Source organism: Megascapheus bottae, chromosome 13, assembly GCF_031878675.1.
Source record: "Megascapheus bottae isolate mThoBot1 chromosome 13, mThoBot2.hap1, whole genome shotgun sequence".
Taxonomy (NCBI): domain Eukaryota; kingdom Metazoa; phylum Chordata; class Mammalia; order Rodentia; family Geomyidae; genus Megascapheus; species Megascapheus bottae.
In genome coordinates this window covers 56,728,146-56,749,841 of record NC_143521.1, presented here as the reverse complement: position 1 = coordinate 56,749,841, position 21,696 = coordinate 56,728,146, and the positions used below count along the sequence as shown (strand labels likewise).

General features: G+C 47.6%; 1 protein-coding gene across 1 annotated transcript in view; it reads right to left on the bottom strand.

The window, feature by feature from the left end:
- Slc2a9 (solute carrier family 2 member 9) overlaps positions 1-21,696 on the bottom strand; it is a 60,323-nt gene that overhangs the window by 16,468 nt on the left and 22,159 nt on the right. Inside the window, exons 5-9 of the mRNA XM_090344107.1 lie at positions 20,488-20,633; positions 12,199-12,331; positions 5,894-6,081; positions 3,640-3,750; positions 275-376 (exon numbers count right to left, since the gene is read on the bottom strand). Of these exons, the coding sequence (XP_090200233.1) occupies positions 275-376; positions 3,640-3,750; positions 5,894-6,081; positions 12,199-12,331; positions 20,488-20,633 (680 nt within the window). The remainder of the gene's footprint in view (positions 1-274; positions 377-3,639; positions 3,751-5,893; positions 6,082-12,198; positions 12,332-20,487; positions 20,634-21,696) is intronic.

Here is a 21,696-nt window from a genome sequence, read left to right as displayed (position 1 = left end):
GCCAGGGCATCCTGGTGACCTGGGAAGGGGCCAGCAGGCATTGCCTGGCACCCTGTGATGCAAGGTGAGAGAACTAAAAGAGACCTCTTAGAGGCCACCTCCTGTGACCTCCTCCACTCCTCAGACAGGCAAGCTGAGGAACACAGAGAGGACAGACACATCCTGCTTCAAAGCACACAGCTCCTCAGTGGCCGTGAATGTCTCCTAATGCCAGGATCCATTCATAAAGGTCCCCACTCCACCCCATGCTGCAGCCCCTCCCTCAAGGCCTCACCTGCAGAGTCAATGTGACAGTGAGGGTCCCGAAGAAGAGGCCCATGAGCCCGAAACCACCGATGAGCAGAGCCCTCCTTCCCAGGCGCTCAATGACCAGACCCTGGGGAAGGGGAAGAGCACAGGACAGCGCTTTATCAGTCTACTGTGAGCAGCAAATTGAGAGAATGGTGGCCCTAGGAGCTAGCCTAGGGTCAGGGGTCAAGGTTGTTTGACAGGGACAACAAGCCACTGGCTACTTTCTCCCAGCCAGAGACGGAGAATCAAAGATTATTCTGAGAAAGAAAAGGGGGAGGAAGAGAAATCCAATTTGAGTTGTTGCTATGTGTCAGTCTCTCTTCTTCCTCTCCTGGAGGAAGAATGCCTGGAAGAAGGAAACAGAAGGCCAGCCTTATAGGAAACAACCCTGAGCTTCTGTTTTGTGGGTACTGATGTCCCCGGCTGGGCATCTGGACAGTTAGTTTCTTCTTGGTGTGGGATACAGGGAGGCCAAGAGCAATGATGGGATTTATCAAAAGTCAGACAGAGAAAACTTCTCAGAGGAATAGGAAGTGGGCAGATTCTCTCCCCCTCCCAGCAGTGGCTGGAGAGTTCCCGAATTCTTGCCCTTTGTCATCATGGTTATTTATTCTAAGGAGAACTGGTCAAAGATTCATGGTCAGAGGTCATAACTGCTGTATTATTTATACTGAAAAGGATGTGAAAAGAAAAATAAATCCACTAAGAATTGAATTGATAAAATATATCTGGAATGTTTAGATGCTAAATATATACTTCTATAGAATTGTGATATATATATACATTATGTGAAATACAATTACACTAATAGACCCTTTACAAATATACACAGCAATCATTTCTAAAGGTTAATTTTGTGGGGGAATATGCAAGTATTTTACTTGCTCATGTTTTAGTTTTATATGTTGAGCTTTTCTTCACTTAAAGCAAAGGAGGAAGAAAAAAATCAGAATTAGTTTATGGGGCTGCAAATTTCTGTCCCTGGAGTCTGTGTCTTTATTCTTTTACTATTCCCAGTGCCCAGCCAAGCAAAACTTTCCTGATCATGTAAAAACATATTTTTACTGCAATGCAAGGATGTTGTAGTCATTCTTGTGGCCCCTAGGGTAGGGCCCAAATAACGGGACTATGTGGGAACTTTGTGTCAGAAGTGTGTTAGAGGACATGGGCGGCCCCGAGTGACCAGAAGCTGACACGAGTACCGAAATCCTCCCCTCCCCTCAACATCAAACTCCCACTGCTATAGCTGGAGTATCAAGGTGTGTTACATTGTCACTCTATGATCCACATGGCTACAAGGATATTAATGCATGTGCCAACAGTGGGGTTGGACATATTACATAGGCACACTGCCTCCATCAACCATGTTACCAGGAGGCAATGCATGCAACAAATGTGTTACATTGTTACAACAATGTAACTAAAACAAACCCACATTGGTTTGTGGTTTCCCAGGTTTGCAGGTCTCTACAGCTCCTGGCAGAGCACTTGCCATCATGTATGATGGGGTGTGGGGTTCTCAAGTGAGCCTTCCCCAATCTCAGTATCCACAAGTGTACCCAAAACGGAGCAGCTGAGAGCCATGTCCACATTCAGGGGCTTTGTAGGAAAGGGCTTGTCTCATTTTCCTGACATCACTTCAATGAAGCTGTCACCTGAGCAAAGAGCAGACAAGGTGTCCTCCCTGAATGGGAAGGGACTCCTGGGGTCCAGGCTCCTTCCTTTAAAAGACATGTTGTCCAAAGAGATTAGCAACAACACGGCATTCGTCCTCCATGTGAGGATGCGAACTAAAGATGCGCACTGCTTTGGAAAGTTACTGAAGCCCCCTGGGGTGATGGGAGTCCTGAGTCCAGGGTCATTCAACTCAGTAGCCAGCACCCCTCCAGGAGAGCCGGGCATCTCGTGCCAGCTCTGTCTGGTATGCCTTGTCTGTTGGGTCTTTTGGGGTGTGTGTCTGGGTTCGATCTCCCCTTCTTGTAAGGGGACAGTTTACTGGACTAGGGGTCCAAACAACTCTAGTTTAACTCCATCTTTGCTGAAGTAATGACATCAGTAACAACTCTATTTCCAAATCGGGTCTGATTCTGAGGTGCTGAGGATTTGAAAGTATTAATTCTGAAGAATCAGCATTCGACCTATAATAATAATTAATATTGGTATCTATTCTAAGCAAGATATAGTATAGCATAATCTTCACAATACCAGTCGAGACAGATCCGTTATCATCTCTGCTCTCCTCAAGAAAAAAATGGACATCAGAGAGGCTGAAAGGCTGGCACAAGGTCACCGAGCTAGTCTGTGAAGGTCAGGAGAGTGTAGAACCCAAATACTCTCCTGTCTGCTTGGTTACCTCCAGCCACTTTCTCCTTTAAAAAATGTGCTGGGGTCTGGGAGTGTGGCCTAGTGTAGAGTGCTCACCTAGCACGCACAAAACCCTGGGTTCGATTCCTCAGTACCACATATGCAGAAAAATTCAGAAGTGGTGCTGTGGCTAAAGTGGTAGAGTGTTAGCCTTAAGAAAACCCAAGGACAGTGCCCAGGCCTGGAGTTCAAGCCACAGAAGTGCCAAAAACATGTGCTGCATCTGGCCAGGTTCTGGTGGCTCTCACCTGTGACCCCAGCTACTCAGGAGGCTGAGATCAAAGAAGATCTCAGTTCACAGCCAGCTTGGGTAGAAGAGTCCATGAGTCTCTTGTCTCCAACAAATTGGCAAAAAGTCAGAAGTAGAGGCATGGCTCCAGTGGTAGAGCACTAAATTTGAGCTGAAAGGGGAGGGAGAGTGGCCTGGACCTGAGTTCAAGTCCTAGTATTGGAACACACACACACACACACACACACACACACACACACACACACACACACACGTGTCCCCAAGAGTCTCTGGAACCCACTAAGACAATCCCAGGTGACATAGTCACAGCTCCTGGGATTTAGGATGTGAACATCTTTGGGGTTATTATTTCTTTTTTTGGTCAGTTGTAGATGGTCACAAGAGGCCCATTTCACAGATGAGCAAATGAACTCAGAGCTGTTGGCCCAGACCAGCTGTCAACATGAGAGCAAGGGCATGAAATCCCATGCAAGAGGAAACTGAGGCAAAAGGTGGGAGGTTGAGTGTATTGTTCAGAATCTCACACCAAGGAGTTCTGGAGAGCCGGCATTCAGGTTCTCTTGGTCTTGGAAAGAAGAGGTTGTTAATGCTACTATAGATGAGAGCGAGATGGAGAAGGGCAACTCAGTGGGTGGATGGTGTGTCAGTGGACAGCCATGGAGGTTGTCTGAGTCCCCACAGGGCTGTCCCTCCCCCACCCCACCTCCCCAATGCTCAGGCCTTGGGTAACTCACCGAGAAGATGGAGGCCAGCGTCTCGATGCCGCCAGTGCTCAGAGTGATGTACGGGGTCTTCTCCTGCTCAATCCCTGCTTTCCTGAAGATGTTGTTGGTGTAGAACCAGATCTGCAGCGTGTGAAAGCGGGGAGGGGGGAGGTCAGTGAGGGGCCCTTGTCTAGTTCAGTGAGCCGTGCCATTCCCTTCTTCACGAACAGACCTCACGTGTGCCTGTGTCCGGCTGGCGAGGGCGCGGCTGAGTCTTCCTTGTTGAGAAGTATGACCATGAGATAGAGACAGGACTAGTGTTGGCTCCTAGGAATTCTTTCTTTCATTTTTAAACAGAGCTTTTCATCAATTACATGTGTTCATCACCCTTTTTATTTTTCTCTTGCCTTGCCTTTCTGCTGTCAGGATGGTGGGTGTGGTATCTGGAGCATCAGCAGCCCTTTTGGAATGTTAGGTGATGTGGGGTCAATCCTGAGAATTACTATTCTCAGGATAACTTTGTGAAAATTAGGGTAGGTCCCTGTCCTGCCTTACTATCACCCGCTAGAAAACTGTCATAATAAACCTATCGGGTATAAATGTGCTGACATTCCCATAGTCTGTATATCTGGGCCTAGAAACCCTGGCATAACCAGCCCTGGAGCAGGAAGTTACTCTCTCTGCCTTGACTGGAGTGATTGTATAATTGCTTATCCAGACTTGGGCTCCTCTGGGAGAAGGAATTCTGGTCTCAGGTCACCAAGGCCTATGTTGAGACCGTCCTGAGCAAATCAAGATAACCCCGGCCTGGTCACAGCTCTTCCTCCTCCCTTCTGAGGCAGGAAGCCTGCCTTCCTGCATAGGTGACTGTCAGGGTGCCACATGATGCCAGACGCCCTCCTCACTCACAGGAACATTGGTTGCTGGGGAGGAACCTGGAGACTTGATTCTTTCTCCAACTAGCCATGTGGTCCAGGCAACTCATTCTCCCCAGGTTAAAACAGCAGAACCATCATGGCCGCCCTTGCTCTGTGCCCACAACTAAGGAAGGTTGTCACGATTCAGTATCCACTCTGAGTTGGGGTCCATAGGTTAGAATCTCAGAAGGGTGGGCAGGAAGCTACCCACCTGGCTGGCCTTTGTGAATTTGGATGAGGAGACCCACTCCAAGGTCCTGAGCACGTGCCAAGTCTGCCAGTTACTCCGGGAAACCCCAACTATCAGAGCTCACTGGTCCAACCTGTCAGGCTCTGGGACGGCTGGCACGTGTTGACCTCTGCTCTGCTCTTTGGAGGCAACTCTTGTTTCGACTAACTTTCCCTGTGACCAGCCTTTGGGTAGTCAAGATTGTTCATGAAGTGGAGGGAGGGAGAAGATTTAGTTAGTTTTTAGTGACAGGCACACGTGGAAAGGGAGCACAAACTTCTGCACAGATTTCTCAGTGGACATCCACACTTCTATTGGTGGACCAATCATGCTTGCTTTGACAGTGTTGGGGCTTGAACTCAGGGCCTGGGCACTGTCCTTGGGTTTTCTCAAAGTTAGTGCTCTACCAGTTGATCCTCTGCATCACTTCTGCCTTTTTCTGTGTATGTGGTACTGAGGAATCAAACCCAGGGCTTCATGCATGCTAGGCAAGCACTCTACCACTAAGCCACACTCCTACCCTGCTTGTATTTCTGAGAAGATAGAGTGGTGGTGTTGGAATACAGCATAGCATACCTGCTTATAACTCCTTGCCACCACCCTCCCTTCCAGTCCCTTCCACACCCCAAACATGCCCTGCTGCCTGGGCTGGGCCCCAGGTCTGCTCATCCCACAGAAACATAGTGCTGTGTTCCTGGGGGCCTTCAAGGCCCCTGGCAGCCAACCATCACCCATCCTCTAGGCCCAGCCATGCTCCTACACAGCTGAGACTTTGCCCTCAAGGGGAGCATGGGCGCATCTGGTAAGAGTCTCTTCCAGGGACCCTGGATCCTGAAGGATCCTAGATCAACAATGATGATAAAGATTCCTCCCATGAGCACAGGAGGAAGAGATGGTGGTACTGCTCAGAGGACCTGAGACTTCATGGAAAAACTTCCACCCACATCCCAAGATGTAATTGAAAGCCCTGTGGCTGGCTCAAGCCGAAGTTACACGTTGGAGCCAGAACCCAGCCTACACTGCTCATCTGCGGCAAGGCCACTGTACGGCACAGCATGGGCAGAGGTTGGTGGAGCTGGCATTTACACCTGGCCCTCTCCGCCCATCACCTGGGTTCCCGCTGGCACGTGGCACTTACCGCGTTGAGGCCACAGAGCTGGTAACAGGCCATGGTGACGACCACAGTGATGACCTGCCAGCGGACAGAGGGGGCCCGCAGCAGCTCCAGGACCGAGGCCAGGTGGGCATTCCTCTGCATCCTGCTTTCAGACAGGGCCTCGTTCACCTCCTGCGAGACATCATCTTTTCCCAGGAACTTCTGGAGTGCTGCAGGCAGGGAGGGCACAACTGAGCTGGGGGAGGGTGGCCACCCCTGTGCATGCTGCCCTGAGCGGTTCTGGCGACAATTATGCAGTGCCAAACACACGAACCCCTAGCTCAGAGTTTGTTCCACAACAGCTGCTGTCCCTAGGTGCCTTCATTGGGTGTCTCCTGTTTGCCTGACCCTGGGGAGGTGCCAGAGGGCACCCATGCCTGCTTGGCCAGCATACTCCAAAGTCAGCACTCATTGGGAAGAGGACTGAACCCAACAGCCTTCAAGGCCTCTTTTTAAAGGATCCTCCAAAACGAGCCTCCAGATCTGCCCTCGGATGCGTATGCATCAAGATGAACGTCTCTGAGCGCTCAGCCTTCCTAGGCTTGCATGGGGGGCTATGTTCTGTGCCACTTCCGGGCTTAACACTGTGAAGTTCTAGCCACAGAGAAGCATGCATTGATTTCCCGAGATCTTAATTGCATGCAGTTCTGCAGAGGAGAGCTCGAAGGTGGGCTGAGATGGTGATGATCAGAGCAGGGGGCAGGCATTTAGAGCTCAGGTTTGAATATTCAGTGTTCTGATAGTCTGCCCAAGGGAAGAGGGGGGCGGTTCCAGGTTTCTCTATGGCCAGGCCAGACCAGGCCAGGCCAGGCACTGCGAGCAGCTCAGCACCATGGGGTGTATGAAATCGCTCCTCTTAAGCAGGGGGGCGGGGAGGAAGGGAAAGCTGTTAAATTCACTCCAGATTTTTCAAAGCGCAAGCTCATCAAGGCTGTGGAGTGTTCTTTCCAGCATGGCATTGAAAACTGCTTCCAGTGTCTCTTTGAAAGCTGTGATTTAAAATTTTCCCAAGGTGAAGAAGAGAAGTAACCAAAATGCATAACAAATATTTCTGCACTGCATACAACATCATTTTATCTCTAACATGTCTCCAAAGTCCAAGAGGCAACATGGAAAATAATTCTAGAGTTGGGAGGCAGTAATATATTTCTCTTTTCTTCTTGACATACATGTTTTCCAATTACTGAACAAGGAAAACATCTATATTTCTTTCTCTTTTCCCATGGACTGGAAGGAAGCTCTCAGCCAAACTCCACACACAGAATAATGCCACTCCAAAAAAAAAATAATCCATGCTCAGTCCCTAGAGTATGCCACCCTCCATGGCAAAAGGTACTTAATAGATGTGGACTTAGTACTGAGAAGCACTCAGTGGGTGCTTGCCCTGGTTGTGGATCGCCTGTGGTCTTTCCCTGAAGGTCTAATTTGTTTCTAAGAATGCCAGGCCTTCATCTTAAAATTCAGGAGAGAAGAATGGTAGCTTAGGTGATGGGTGCTCAGCTGGACTATGTGGGCAGCACCATCTCTGAGCCTTCCAGGGACCTGTCTATCTGGGAGATGCTGGCTGAGCTGAGCTCTGGGCTTAGAAATGGGGACATAGGTTATGAGTGAGAGGCGGAACGCTGGTGTCTTAGTCACTTCCGGCTGCTGTGACAGTGGATGCTAGGGTGAGGGTTGGATTGCAGGCATTTGTTTTCCACTCTCTGGAGACTGGGGCTCAAGACCAAAGTGCTGCTGGCTGAAGTCAAGTGGAGAGAGGAGACACTTTCAGGCTTGCCGACAGCTGCAAAGAAAGCTCTGGTGTGTTTTCATTAAGTACCAGCAAGGTTGACCCAGTTACTGCCTCAAGGTCTCATCTCTGGGCACTCATGGTGGGGCTGAGGCTTCAAGACAGGAATCTGGGACACACAATTTGGCCCATGGCACGTCCCCTCAAGTTGCTTGCTGTCACTGTCACATATTGCTGAGCTCCTACTTTTCTTCATGTCCACAAGAGGGATAAAGAAAGACACATTTCCCTTTTTGGTGATTTGTGAGGCTTGAACTTAGGGCTTGTGTGCTGTCCCTAAGCTTTTCTGCTGAAGGCCGCTAGCACTCGACCACTGTGAGCCCACAGCGCCACATTCAATGTTCTGGTGGTTCATAAGAGAGAAGACTTGGACTTTCCTGCTCGGGCTGGCTTTGAGCCATTATCCTTAGATCTCAGCCTTCTGAGTAGCTATGGTTACACACATGAGCCGCCAGCTCCTGGCAAGGCACACATTCTGAACCAGTCAGACTTGCAGCCCGCAAGTGCTTCCGATCAAAAAAGTGGTGACAGAAGTTGTGCATTCGCTCTCAGACTCAGACACAGAGGACTGAAAGTTGGTGAGAGTTCAACTCAGAACCTCAAATGGCCTGCAAAGCATCTCCCCTCCCCTCTCCCCCCTGCCACCCGCAGCAAAAAACAGAGTGGTGAGAGCCAAGAGAAAAGTAGATAAGCCCAGGAGACAGAGCTAGGTGCTGGTCCTGCTGCTGGTCCCTTGTGAGACGTTGGCAAGTCACTCACTACAGCTCACACGCCCCATTCCGCAGGCCTGATGAAGGCTGCTAGGACAACTTAAGTGATTTTTTGCCTGCCTAGCAAATGTGCACCTGCAGCTGGGTTGTGTAACAGTAGGACAGGAAGGCTCAGAGGATGACTCCTGATCATGTTGCCAGGGCTTAAATCCTAGCTCCTCTACCTACTATGTTTCTGTGCCTCCGTTTCCTCATCTGTAGCATGGACATAATACCATTGGGCTGTTTAATGAGGTCATTAGAACAGTGTGATTATCAGTGAGCAAGGAGTAAATAAACTAAGGATTGACGCAAGAGGCATTTATTGCCTTCTCTCTTTGGTTGAGGGATGGGATATGATGTGATGGATTGAATCTTGTCCCCATAAAGATGTCTCAAATGTCTCCTGGCACCTATGCATCTGGCCATCTTTGGAAAGTCTGCAAGGTTAATAGAGATTTGAGGACATGTTGGATGACAGGGGCCTTGAACTTGTGACTCTTTCTCTTTCAGTGACTCACAGAGGAGACAACTATGTGTGGATGGGGGCAGAGGCTGGAGTGGTAGCGCCAAATCCAGTGAAGACCTTGAGCCAAGGAGCGGCTACTACCAGTGGCTAAGAGATTACTCAGGGCCCTTCAGTCACCTTGATTTCAGACTTCTGGTCTCCGGAGTTATAGGCCCCAAATCAATTTCTATTGTCTTGAGCCACACTTTATTATGGTGGCATCCACATGTGGTCATGGGACACAGGGCCCTTTGGGATCTGGGCCAGGGGTGTCAGGAGGGAACAGGTGGTGGTCTTTTGTGATCAGTGCCAAGAGGAGAATGGGCTTCCATTCTTTTGCATAGTGTGGGACTCAGCACTTTAAAAAGTAGGCTTTGTGGAAGCTTTTATTTTTTACTATTCCGGAACTGGAGAAGGAGAAGTCATTGGGCTTTAGTGCAGGTTTGATGTCTTTTTATTGTTCAGAACTGTGGATCCGAAATACAGTAGGAAGGAAGAGTACAGAGGAAACAGTGGGGTCCTGGGCATGGTTTTTATAGCATTTTACTAAGACTAGTCCCCAAGTCTTTGTACAGTTCATATGACAAGAGCGCATGGGATTGACACAGAGGGGAAGGAGAGAGTTCTTAGTGTCTCTTGGTTTTTAGCAATTTACTGGCTGGGGAATTTGAGGATAGTAGTGGGTTTGGGTCTTTTTTTGTCAGTTCTGGGGCTTGAACTCAGGGCCTGGGCACTATTCTTGGGCTTTCTCAAGGCTAGTACTCTACCATTTGAGCTACAGCTCCACTCTGGCTTTTTCCATGTATGTGGTACCAAGGAATCAAACCCAGGACTTTGTGCATGCTAGGCAAGCACTCTACCATGATCCTAGCCCCAGTGTTTGGTTTTAATTGAAGTAATCCTAAGAAATGTACAGGTGTTCATTTAAGGGATTCAAAAGAACACTGTGCCCACAGAACTGGAAATTGCGAAAACCACAGCAGCACAGACTGAGATGGGACGTGCTACCTCTCCTCTAGCTAGGTCCAAGCCTGTTGTTGTCCTTCACGGCCATTGATAGAGCCAAGCAGGAGTGTGTGTGTGTGTGTGTGTGTGTGTGTGTGTGTGTGTGTGTGTGCGCGCGCGCGCGCATGTGTGCCAGCACATTCATACATGCACTTACGTGCACCAGTCCTGGGACTTAAACTCAGGAACTGGGTGCTGTCCCTGTGCTTTTCTGATGAAGGCTAGAGCTCTACCACTTAAGTGACAGCTCCATGTCTGGCTTTTTAGTAATTTATTAGATAGAAGGGTCTCATGGACTTTGTTTCCCTGGGCTGGCTTTGAATCACAGTTCTTCCTCAGATCTCAGCCTTTTGAGTAGGATTACAGGCTTGATCCTTCACCATTTGGCCTAATAGGGATCTTTAAAGCTTAAAATGTAATTAATCTATTTCCTCTAGGTAAAGATGCTATTTTAAATTGCACTTCATCACCGGGGTGATATGTAGAGGGATTACAGTTATATTCATCAAGTAATTGGTACATTCCTTCTTGAACACTGATACCCCTTCCCATGTTTTCTGCCACTTTCCCTCAAGATGCTATTTTGGAATGAGAAAGCAGCAACTTTTCAGGAGAAATCATGGCAGGAAAAGGGACTATTTGGAAATGTTCCTATCACCATATGGTTTGGTAGCCCATCTCAAGTACTGAGGTCACTGAATCACTAAAGTTTTCATATCTTCACATTAAAAAATACCACTTGTAAAGGGTTTGAAAAAAGTTAGGTGTTGGGTGACTTATGCCTATAGTCCTAAGCTACAAGGTTCACTTTTGTCAGTCCAGGCAGACAAAACTGAGAGACTTATCTGCAATTAACCAGCTAAAATCTGGAAGTGGAGATGTGGCTCAAGTGGTAGAGCAATATCCTTGATTAAAAATGTAAGGGACAGTGCTCACATCCTGACTTCAAGCTTTTAGTCCTTGTGTGCACACACACATTTGAAAAACATTTTTGTTTAAAAATCTTGCAACTGACGAGATTCAGTTGGAAGATTGCTAAAATATATGAAGGTAGCTTTTTCTCATTATTTTGCCAAAACAAATACATTGACACTAGAGAAGGTAGAAATTCACTGATGGCATTTCCACTTCTCAAATTCCTTTCTCTAGTGGTTGGGTTGCTGGCTGAATGCCAAGTGCGTTCAACTCACAGACTTGTCTCCATCTCCTTCTATATTCCATGTTCTGTGAGGTTCCCCATCAAAACCACCAAGGTCATTGAAATAACCTTGGTTAACACTCTGGGCTGGCCTTGAATCTTGATCTTGCCATCTCTAATGTCCTAGTAGGTGAGTTAAAAACCCATGCCATTAGGCTGGAGTGGGATTAGTGCCTTTTAAAAGAGAACTTCCTCTACAAGACACTGAAGAAGGCTCTGTCTGTGTGGTCCACAGTTGAACCTTCCCAGGACTCCGCACATGTGGAACTTGCTGCGGACTTCCAGCTGAAGGATTCCTTCATGTCCAGAACGAATCTCTGCTGCCTCAAAGCCAGCCTGCCTAAGGAGCGACAAGCTCAAATGGCAGAACTGTTTATCTAAGCCCTCTTACTTGACCACCATGCTACCAACCAGGTCTCAGTTTATACAGAAAAACAACTGGGTGGCTCATTCTATACTGTCTACTTCTTGGCAAATTGGTTTTGCCCATTTGGAGCTCTGTGTGATGACTCTGACTGTGAAAGCCGAACTCTAGAATCTGTCACTGTACTCCACCATTTGGACATCAAGGGAAAGCCACTTGGGGCCATTTCCAGATCCCATGTGAGCCTCCCTCCCCTAAGGGAGCTTCTTCCTATGCCATGTGGATGTTCATTCTGTGCCTGCATTTTTCTCTGACCTTGCTTATAAATGTGAAGGCAGGGGAAGTTGGAACAGAGAGAAAAAGCATGAAAGCCACCATGTACCAAGACCACTAGGAAAACCAACTTTGCAACATTCCCAGAGTGGAGAGGGAGGAGAGGTGGGTCTTATCCTGTCTTTCTTGACATTTCCAGACTCCCTGGGTGTCTCCTTCAGAAAGCTAAATAAGAAAAAGGTCCTGTGGTGTCCAGCACAGTACCTGCAGGAAGGAATCAAGATGGCACCACTTCCTGTGTCCACTGGCCCCCCTGGCACCACTTCCTGTGTCCACTGGTCTAAGCATCGGCACACTGTGTTGCAGCGTCAACCCCACTCACAAAGGGTCAGGGCCCCTACCTTTCGTAGCTCCTGTCTCGTCACACTTCTCCAGGAGCAGGTAGCGAGGGCTCTCAGGGAGAAAGGGCAGGACTGTCAGCTGCACCAAGGCAGGCACAATGATCACCCCAAACAGGTACGGCCAGGTGCTCTCCTGTGGGAAGGAGAAGATGACCACAAGGCAGGTGGTCCTTGGTTAGTATGTCTGGGGTTGGGCCAAGAGTCCAAGTGGCTTTGTCTCTGTCTGCAGAAGACCTCCCAGCTTAGCATGATTCCAGTGATGGAGAGAGAACAAACCTGGGGCAGGGGAGGAGAGGGAGGGAGTGGGACCAAGGGTAGAGGGAGGTTTCCATGCATAAGTCAGTGGCCAGGCAAGCTGGATTTGATGTTTTAAAATGATCCTGACAGTCCTGGTTTCAACTCAGAGCTTCAAACTTGTGGGCATTCTCTCTACCGCTTGAGTCAGGCCTCCAGTCCCCTTCCTCTGGTTGTTTTGGAGATAGTGTCTTCTTTGTTTTTGCTATTTATACCTCTCACTGTATCTGGGATGATAAATCCACATCACTCCCTGGCCCAGCCTGAAGCCACGACACTCTCAACTTAGCCTCCCAAGTGGTTAGGATTACAGGCATAAACCACTAGTGCCTTGACTTCCAGGTATCTACTTCAGACCCAAGAATTCCCAGTGCTCAGGTTCTCCTGAGCATTGTTTCCAACATAAGCCAGGGAATCCGTACTTTCTGTTAAGGAAGGGCAGAGATGTACAAGCACACCACTACTGTTTGAAATGTGTCTGGGGAGAATGAATGCGAGAGGAAAGGGGTTTTCTTACACACTCATCATTACCAAGGCCTCTTCATATTTGTAGAGGGAAGCCTTTAGGTCTTTTCAGAGAGTTTGCAGAAATAGGAGAATGAGGAAGAGGAGGAAGAGGTGGTGGCAGCTAGTCAGGTACTGCAGTGTCTGTCTCCACATCTTTCCTGGGCTGGCAAGAGTCTGATGTTACATGGAAATCTGTCTCTACTTTGGGGTTAGAGTCCTTTCCCAGTCAGTCTACCCTGAGGTGACTAGTTAGCCAACCTTAGCTCCCAACAAGAAAAGTGAATGATCATGAAAATAACTTATTACCTTTTTCTTTCAATGTTTCACATTTGGAACAGACTTCTAGGTCATATTTCTCCAAGGATATGGGAACCTTAATTCCTTTCCATAAATACTACTGTCCTGGGACTCTTCTTGCCTAAAATACTTCTACAGGCCCCATGGTTCCTGCCTGGACCTTGGTGAAAGATGCTGTGTTGATCATACTTTGGTCAGGTGTTCAAACCTGTTCAGCCATTGTGTCAGCAAAGAGCTTTGCTAATAGGTTTAACAGTCTCATGATCTCCACAATTTGATCACCTCTGATATCTGGTCAAAGTCCTCGTCTTCCAGCACCCACCAGGTGATGCTCCGTTACCTGCTCAGTAAGAAGTCCATAGCCAGTTTGGCCATGATGCTTTCTCTAAATAATTTCTGTCCATTGATTCATCCTGTTCCTTGGCTCTAAGCCAGTATCATTGTCCCCCTCTCTGCACGTTCATGCTCGGCTGGTTCTGGCTCCCCTCTCCACGGTCCTGATTAGGGTCCATGAGTAATTCCTTCTCCCAGGCGCCTGGTGAGTGCTCCATTGAAAACTCACGGTTTCCATGACCTGAGCATGCTAGGGTACTTCCACACCTTCCATACCATACATGCCTTCTCCCTGACCGCAGCTGAGGCCATCCCTATTGACCAAATGCCCCCTTCAGAGACCTTTTGGTCCCCTCCAGCCCCATCTTCCACTCGCACAGCATCCTGATGAGACCCTACTGCTTCTGTTTTTGCCTATTTCTCACAGGTAACTTCTCACCTTTTTCCTCATGACTCTTACATGATGGCACATTGTCCCTATATTTTTCTGGGTTTGGGTAATTGCCAAGAGCTGTCCACAAATCTTTCTGTCGTTCTTTCCTTTCTCTCACATCCTCAGAGTGATCCCTCTAGAAAAGGTGAATTTGAAAGGTCAGCTCCTCGCTCTTGGGAATAAAATGAAAATTCCTTGGCATGGAGTATAAAAACTCTCCTCCTGGCCCCTGCCCAAGAAGCCAGCAGATACCTACCAAACACCTGTCCTTCATACCCTGCTCTTGTCCTGGCCAATCCATCAGCCTTCCCGAACGTTCCATGTTGATCCATGATACCCAGCCCCTGTACACGCTGGCCCCAGCCCTATCCACAGGACATCAATTCGTTCATCCTTTAGTTTTCAGCATTTCTTCTCAGATGATGTCGACACAGTACAACACTTCACCAAAGCACGTGTAACCCTGGATAGCAGTGCTTCCTTCCTGGGCGTGGCTAGACTGTAGAATACACCCCTGAAGGCCAGCTTTACCTTGCTTCTTCATGTGCCTGCCCAGTGCCTGGCCTCTGCCAAATATTCAGACATGTTCATAGGCTGAATGTACATTGGATATGGTGAATGGTTACATACATAAGTCATATGACAGCCTGGAGATATAACTCATGAAGCAATACTGTTTTCCAATGCTAGGACTTTCCAATAAGAAATCTCATTAAAGGGCAGGCAGTTTACAGTATCCTAAATAACATTCCCTTATGGAGCATTATAGTAATTTCCCATGTGTAGAAGAGGAATCTAAGATCCACAAAGGCCAGGAAACTCCTGCAAAGTTACACGAGACTGGGAGACCAGTCAGTGCGAGGCTGACCCTCCAATGCCTGCATTGGGCTCTTTCATTGGCATGACTCCTGAGATGGTGTGTGTCTTAGAGCAGAGCAAGGTTGCCTTTCTTTTGCTACCCACAGCTGCCAGCTGGGCATGAGTTTATGTGTGGATTGTTATGCTTGCTGAGAGAAAGGAGGCATTGTGCCATGTTAGAGCACTCTCTGCAGGTATGGAATTGGGCTGACAAACGTTCATGGAGCCACCCCTTGTCCACAGGCCAGGGCAGGGTTCGGGGGGGACCATTTGGGGGACATATTTATACCAGCTGGCCACTTGAGGCATGAAGGAGCAGTCTTCCTCTATGTCCACATTCACGTGACCCTACAGAGTGCAGTCCACGTACTAGCTAGCGCGCCTGTATTCACAGCAGTAATGCACTGTTCTAGAATGGCCATTTTCCATTTCAATTCATGGCCTGATTTTATCTCAACTTAGGATTATTTTTCCATTTCTCTTTGCTAGAAACAGGATAAAATGAGTATCAGAGAGAGAGAAAGGAGGCGGAGGGTGCCATATTTTACGAGAAGCTTCTCATTCAAGATAGACTAGATTTTACTCTCTATAATCATTTTCCCTTCTTCAAAAGGGACTGATGTCCTGGTCCTTGTTCACTTCTCAGGCTATCTCCTGGGAAAGTAGCCAGGATCTGTTGCTCTTGTTTATAGTAAGGAAACTGAGGCTGGAGAGGAAGAGAGGTGGGTGAAAGTCTTGAAGCAAAATTATACAGGAAAGCAAGTTTATTTTATTTCTATTTGAGCCTCTGGGGGTGTGTGTGTGTGTGTGTGTGTGTGTGTGTATGTGTGTGTGTGTGTGTGTGTGTGTGTGTGTGAGAGAGAGAGAGAGAGAGAGAGAGAGAGAGAGAGAGAGAGAGAGATTTCTAAAGGTGCATGGCCCTCTGAACCCTATGAAGCAGCTGCATCAACCTTATTATGTGAGTAATGAACAGTGAAAGCTGCATTTGGAGTACAAATCCCCTAGCGTTCATAGCTTCCCCATGCCCAGCCCCAGTGCCATCCTCACTTGGGTCTCAAATCCCATTACCCATCACCTCCCACAACTCTGAGAAGAGCAGACAGAAGCATGGAGCTGTGAATACTTCCTCTTGCTTCATTCCATCCTCACCTTTATGTGAAAAGCTAACAGATGGGGATCAAATCTAAAACTGATTTTGAAAAGCTACCTCCACGTCTGTGTTGGATTTATGGTGAACCAATCTCATGTGGTGAAACTCAGGGACGCTTTTGCTTTGCTCTTGGAATCTGTTTTGATGAGGAAAGTTGACTTAATTTCCTCCTTCCTTCTTTCCCTCCCTCCCTCCTTCCCTTCCTTCTTTTGTTCTTTCCCTTCTTCTTTCTTTCCTTTTCTTTTTAAAAGAAACATCCTATATCATCTTACTGAGAGAAACATGTAACTGAAAACAAAATGATACTTTGGCCTGGTTTACTGAGTCCCACAAACAAGGAATTTTAAAGTAAATGTCGAGGTGTTAATTATGGACCAAGAGAACTTTGTTTTAGAAAATGACATTTAGGATGTTGGGTGTTTGTCCTTTCTATCTGAAAACCATGCCTGTCTACAGGACAATAAAGGACATGAAAAAAAAATCTTTTTTTTTTTCCAGTCCTGGAATCTGAACCCTTGGCCTGGGCACTATCCTTGAGCACAAGCTATCCTTGTGCTCTGGATTTTCCTGAGTAGTTTATTGGAGATAAGAATCTCAGGGCCTTTCCTGCTTTGAACTGAAATCATCAGATCTCATTCTATTGATTAGCTAGGATTATAGGCGTGAGCCATTGGGACCCGGCTTGAAAAAAAAATCAATTAAAAATAAGTTTTAAATTATTCTCTATGAAAAGAGGAGGTATGAAAAGTTTTGGCATTTAATTAAATAAAAGGTAAGCCAGGTTCTGTGGCTCATGCCTGTAATCCTAGCTACTCGGAGGCGGAGATCTGAGGATCATGGTTAGAAACCAGCCCAGGAATAAAGTCTCCAGGAGACTCTTACTGCCAATAAACTTTCAACAATCTGGAAATTGTGCTTAAGTCCAAGCGGTAGAGTGCTAGCCTTGAACCAAAAACAAAAATAAAACAAAATGCTCAGAGACAGTGCCCATTCCCCTCAGTTCAAGCACTAGGAACAGCATAACAGAAGAAGAAGAAAAAAATCTTAAAAAGTAAAATTGTCAGGAGACAAATACACAATGAGTTTATTTAATATATACGCAAACAATGTTGAAGAATTCCAGCAGCCACCAAAATACAGCTGGAGCAAGCTGCCTGCTAGAGAGGTAGAGTCACAGACCCCCAGCTCCTGGCTACAGCTCACAAACCTTCCCGTGCAGGGAGTGGCCTGGCTACTAATTGGCTACAAGGCTAGAGATAAATGACTTCACCTGTCTAGATCTCAGTTAACATATCTGTAATGTGAATCCCACAAGCCAAGTGCTGGAGGATCACTCCTATAATCCTGGCTACTCATGAGGCTGAGAGCAGCCATTCTGCTGAAGGTGGAGAGCCAGTGATCCATGCAGGGCATCAGGCAAATCAAAGATGGGTTGGGACCAAGCTAGCCATCTTGGCTGGACCCTCAGCCTGACTTCCTCTGGGTCCTGTGACACAGATAGGTGGCGGGGACATAGGTGGTACACTAAGGATGCTGGGCGGCAGCCGGTAGGCAGTAATCCAGAAGCAGTATTTATTTATTATTTATGATGGTGAGCTCAGGGCCCCCACCTGAGTCATGTCCCCAGTCTTTGGCTTTAGTTTGTGGTGTGTGTGTGTGTGTGTGTGTGTGTGTGTGTGTGTGTGTGTGTGTGTAGGGGTGGAGGGATTCTTGAACTCAGGTGATGTCCCTGAGCTTTTTTTTTTCCCTCAAGGACAGTGAACTGTACCACTTGTGCCTTCCGATCTCACTCTCCTGTGTAGCTAGGATTATAAACATCAACCACCAGTGCCTGGCTCTAGTTTTACTTATTTTTCCGACAGAGCCTCACACTTTTGTCTGGGGCCAGCTCTGGACTGCAGTCTGCACACTTCAGCCTCTCCTGTGACTGGGATCTGATGACATCATTGCTCCTGGCTGGCTCTTTAAGGTGGCATCTCACCAACGCTTTGCCAGGCTGTCCTTGGATGGTGATGTTTCTGTCTTTACCTCCTAACCAGCTGGGATTATTATAGACATGATACATGGCCTTGGAATCATTATTTCCAAGAGGGAGTGGCCACCAGGTGATGCGATGGGTAGGCTGGGCACAGCTTCCAGAGGGCTGATGGTCCAGGGTCCTCTGTGACCCTGTGGCTGCCTTCAGCAATGTGTCCCTTCCAGCCGCGGCTACAGGACACCCACTCAAAGCATAGCAAACTAGTCATCTTCCCAGAGGCTGTCTTAGAATTAGGACAGCAAAGTTCAGACAAGCTTCAAAGACTTGCTTCAAAATTCCAGTTGACATAACTTCAAGAACCATTAAATTTATCCTTCTTGCTCTCCAACCTTCCTTGTCTGTAGAGGAGTCACCAGCTGAGCTGACCATGGGACTTAAGTGCCCCAGCCCAGGGCTCAAACTACCACCCATCCTTAGACATAAAATTAGAAACTCAAGCAGGCAGGAGCCTCAGAGCTTCAACAGTGCCACAGCCTCTCTGGCTGACAGTAAGCCAGAAGTCAGGGCAGGTGACTCTCTGGAGCTGTAGCATCCTGAGCACTCAAGGTGACCTGAGGCACAGCACGTGAGCCTGGTGGTGACGGATAGGGAGGGTTCTGTTGTGCTCTCAGATGGGAAGAAACAGGGGAAAATTGAGCCAGGCTCCTCAACCTAAGACCAAAGTCAAGAGAAATACAAATCCCCTCCGCAGCAAGGGCTGGCTCAAGATTGGAGATGTGTATTTGGACCTATGACGATAGAAAGATGGACCCTCTGGCCTTGGGCCTGGGGAAGACAGACTACTTGTGCTAAAGCAAATCTAGAAGAAGAATCTTGTTTAGGGGAGACTGAGACAGGCACAGCCAATTCTTGTATACAATAGGACAGAAGGCATTGAAGGAAGGAAGAGTCTCTCTCTCTTTGGGCCTTGAAGGATGGAACAGTCAGAGGAGAAGGAGGAAGGAGGCTAGAGGGACGAAGGGCAGAAGTGAATCCTGGGAGATGGGACTGGAACTGTCATCTCCAGGAATGGGACGGGAGGGGGGAATGTCTGCACTTCCTGCACAGGGAGTGTCAGTGGATAGTCCCCCCCTCCCATAGTAGTTTAAACAGCTCTGAGGTCACTGACGAAGCCAGGTCCCAGGCCCAGCATGTGCCCTCAAATCAGCACCCTTGCTGTGGGAGAGACTCTGCTGGAATTACAAGGCCACAGCAAGCCAGTCGGACTTTCCTTGCCATCTGTAGAGTGCACATTGTCTAGAAGAGAAGCCTCAGCATCCCAAATATTTAAGGGAAACTGGACTCTGAAGTGGTATTAAGAATGTGAAGGTTTGGGGACCAGGAATTTGGCCTGGTGGTAGAGTGCTTGTCTAGCATGCACGAAGACCTAGGTTCGATTCCTTGGTACCACATACATAGAAAATAGCTGGAAATGGTGCTGTGGCTCAAGTAGTAGAGTTCTAGCCTTGAGAAGCCCCAAGGACAGTGCTCAGGCCCTGAGTTCAAGGCCCAGGACTGGCAAAAAAAATAGAATGTGAAGGTTTGCTGGGCCTATGGACACATAACTATCATCCCCGCTATATGGGAGAGGGAGGCAGGAAGGTTGCAAATTTGAACAAAGGTAGTGGTGAGAACTCATTGGGAACGCATGTCCGCCATGACAGGAAACCACTCACTCATGGCCCATATCGTTCCATCTGTGTTCATACCTCAGCCCACGATTTTCAACTAAGACCCTTCTTTCTTTACCTTTGCAATAGAAATAACTAAATAATATGCTTTTTAAAATAGCCTTTGGAAGCACAAAATGTCACACAAATATTCAATTACTACATTGTTTTATGATGGGTTTGATTAAATTGGGACACCGCCATGAATTCCCACACTTGGCTCTTTCCCTCCCTCCCTCTCCCTGCTTTCTTTATCCCCTTTTGGCAGCCCAGTCAGTGAGTTGCCACCTTCTCACCATTCCCTCCAACCTCTGCATTTCAAAGGCTCTGCCTGTGTGGAAGCAAATCTTTACAAGCTTTCTTCCCCACCCCCCACAAGCTTAGTTATCTCTGTCTTTGAAGGTAAATGAAAAAATATGATTAAACTGGAGAAAATGAAATTCTGACCTAAATCCTGCAAAGATGCTCAACTATATACTGAATGAAATCTGAACAATGTGTCTGGCATGATTCCATGAAAAGAGCAGCTAACCAAATCTGTTTAGATGGCTGGCAAAGAAAAGGACAATGCTTAACCATTTTTCACGTGACTCCCCGCAGCCTTCCCAATAAGGAAAAGGCTTTGACCCCCTCAGGAGTCACCCAGTAGGGACAACCTCTGTGGGAGGGTGACCATGTGGGTGGTGCCAGGGAGGCGAGAGCTGCTCCTCCTCCAGGAGGCCAGGCTTACCTTTCCCAGCAGCTCAGGCAGGCCCAACAGCTGCCCAGCAAACACACCAATGCAGATGAAGATGGCAGTCACCTGGCCCATGGCGCCGCGGATCCCCTTGGGTGAGATCTCGTTGAGGTACATGGGGAGAACAGTGAGAGCAATGCCTGAGGAAGAGGCACAGCCGTGAGAGAGCGGGACAGGCCTTCTGATCCCCGCGCCTCCCTCCCTGGCTCTGTTTCCCTTTTGGAAACAAGCAATGCTCGGGCAGCGGGTACCATTTCCCAGCACACTGCACAAAGCACAGGGCTTCCACATGCACGTTAGCATACGCCATAAAGTCATAGGCCTAATGTAGGGCTGGAGTTGCCTTTTACAGAGAGGATGCAGGTGGTAGTGCTGGTGGTGCGGATGATAGTGGAAGGGACAGTAATGATAATATGATGATGGCAATGATAAAGTCTCCATCGGAGAGATGGAAAGGAACCATCAGCAGTGCTGACACCTGGTCGGCAGCTCCAGCCTCAGGAACTATGAACTTGTATCTTTCTGGGGTTATAAACCACTCACCAAAAATAAACATACTTCTTCTTTACCAATCACTCAGTGTAAGTCAACTAGCCTGTCCACTGTCCTCTGTCTCTTCACCCTGTCTGGGGTCCCACATAGCTCTTCATGTTATATGGAGATACAGAGGTCCTCTCGTGTCCTGAGGAATGTATTCCAAGACCTCAGTGCAAGACTGAAACCATGGCTAGCATATAGATTTTGTTTTTTCCTATACATATATATATCTACAGTAAAGAGTAACTGACAAATTGTGGGCAGTAAGAGAGTAACAGGCTAGATGTCGTGGTACATGCCTGAAATCCCAGCTCCTCGAGAGATAGAGGTACAAAAATCACAATCTAAGGCTCACCCAGATAAAAGGTATTGAGATTCTATCTGAAAAATTACAAAAACAAAAACAAAAAGGCCAGGGGATGTGGCACAAGTGATAGAGTTCATATGTAGCAAGCACAAGGCCCCAAGTTCAAAACCTACTACTGCCAAAATAAAAATGAATAACAATGACTAAGAAGGAAATGGAAAATTTTTTTACCAATAAGTTAAAATAAAGGTTAAAACTGATTAGGAATTTCCTATTTAATATTTTCTGACAATAGGAATTATGAAGCTCTTAGGGCAGCAGACCTGGGACCAGGGAGGAATGTGCCCAATACAATGAAT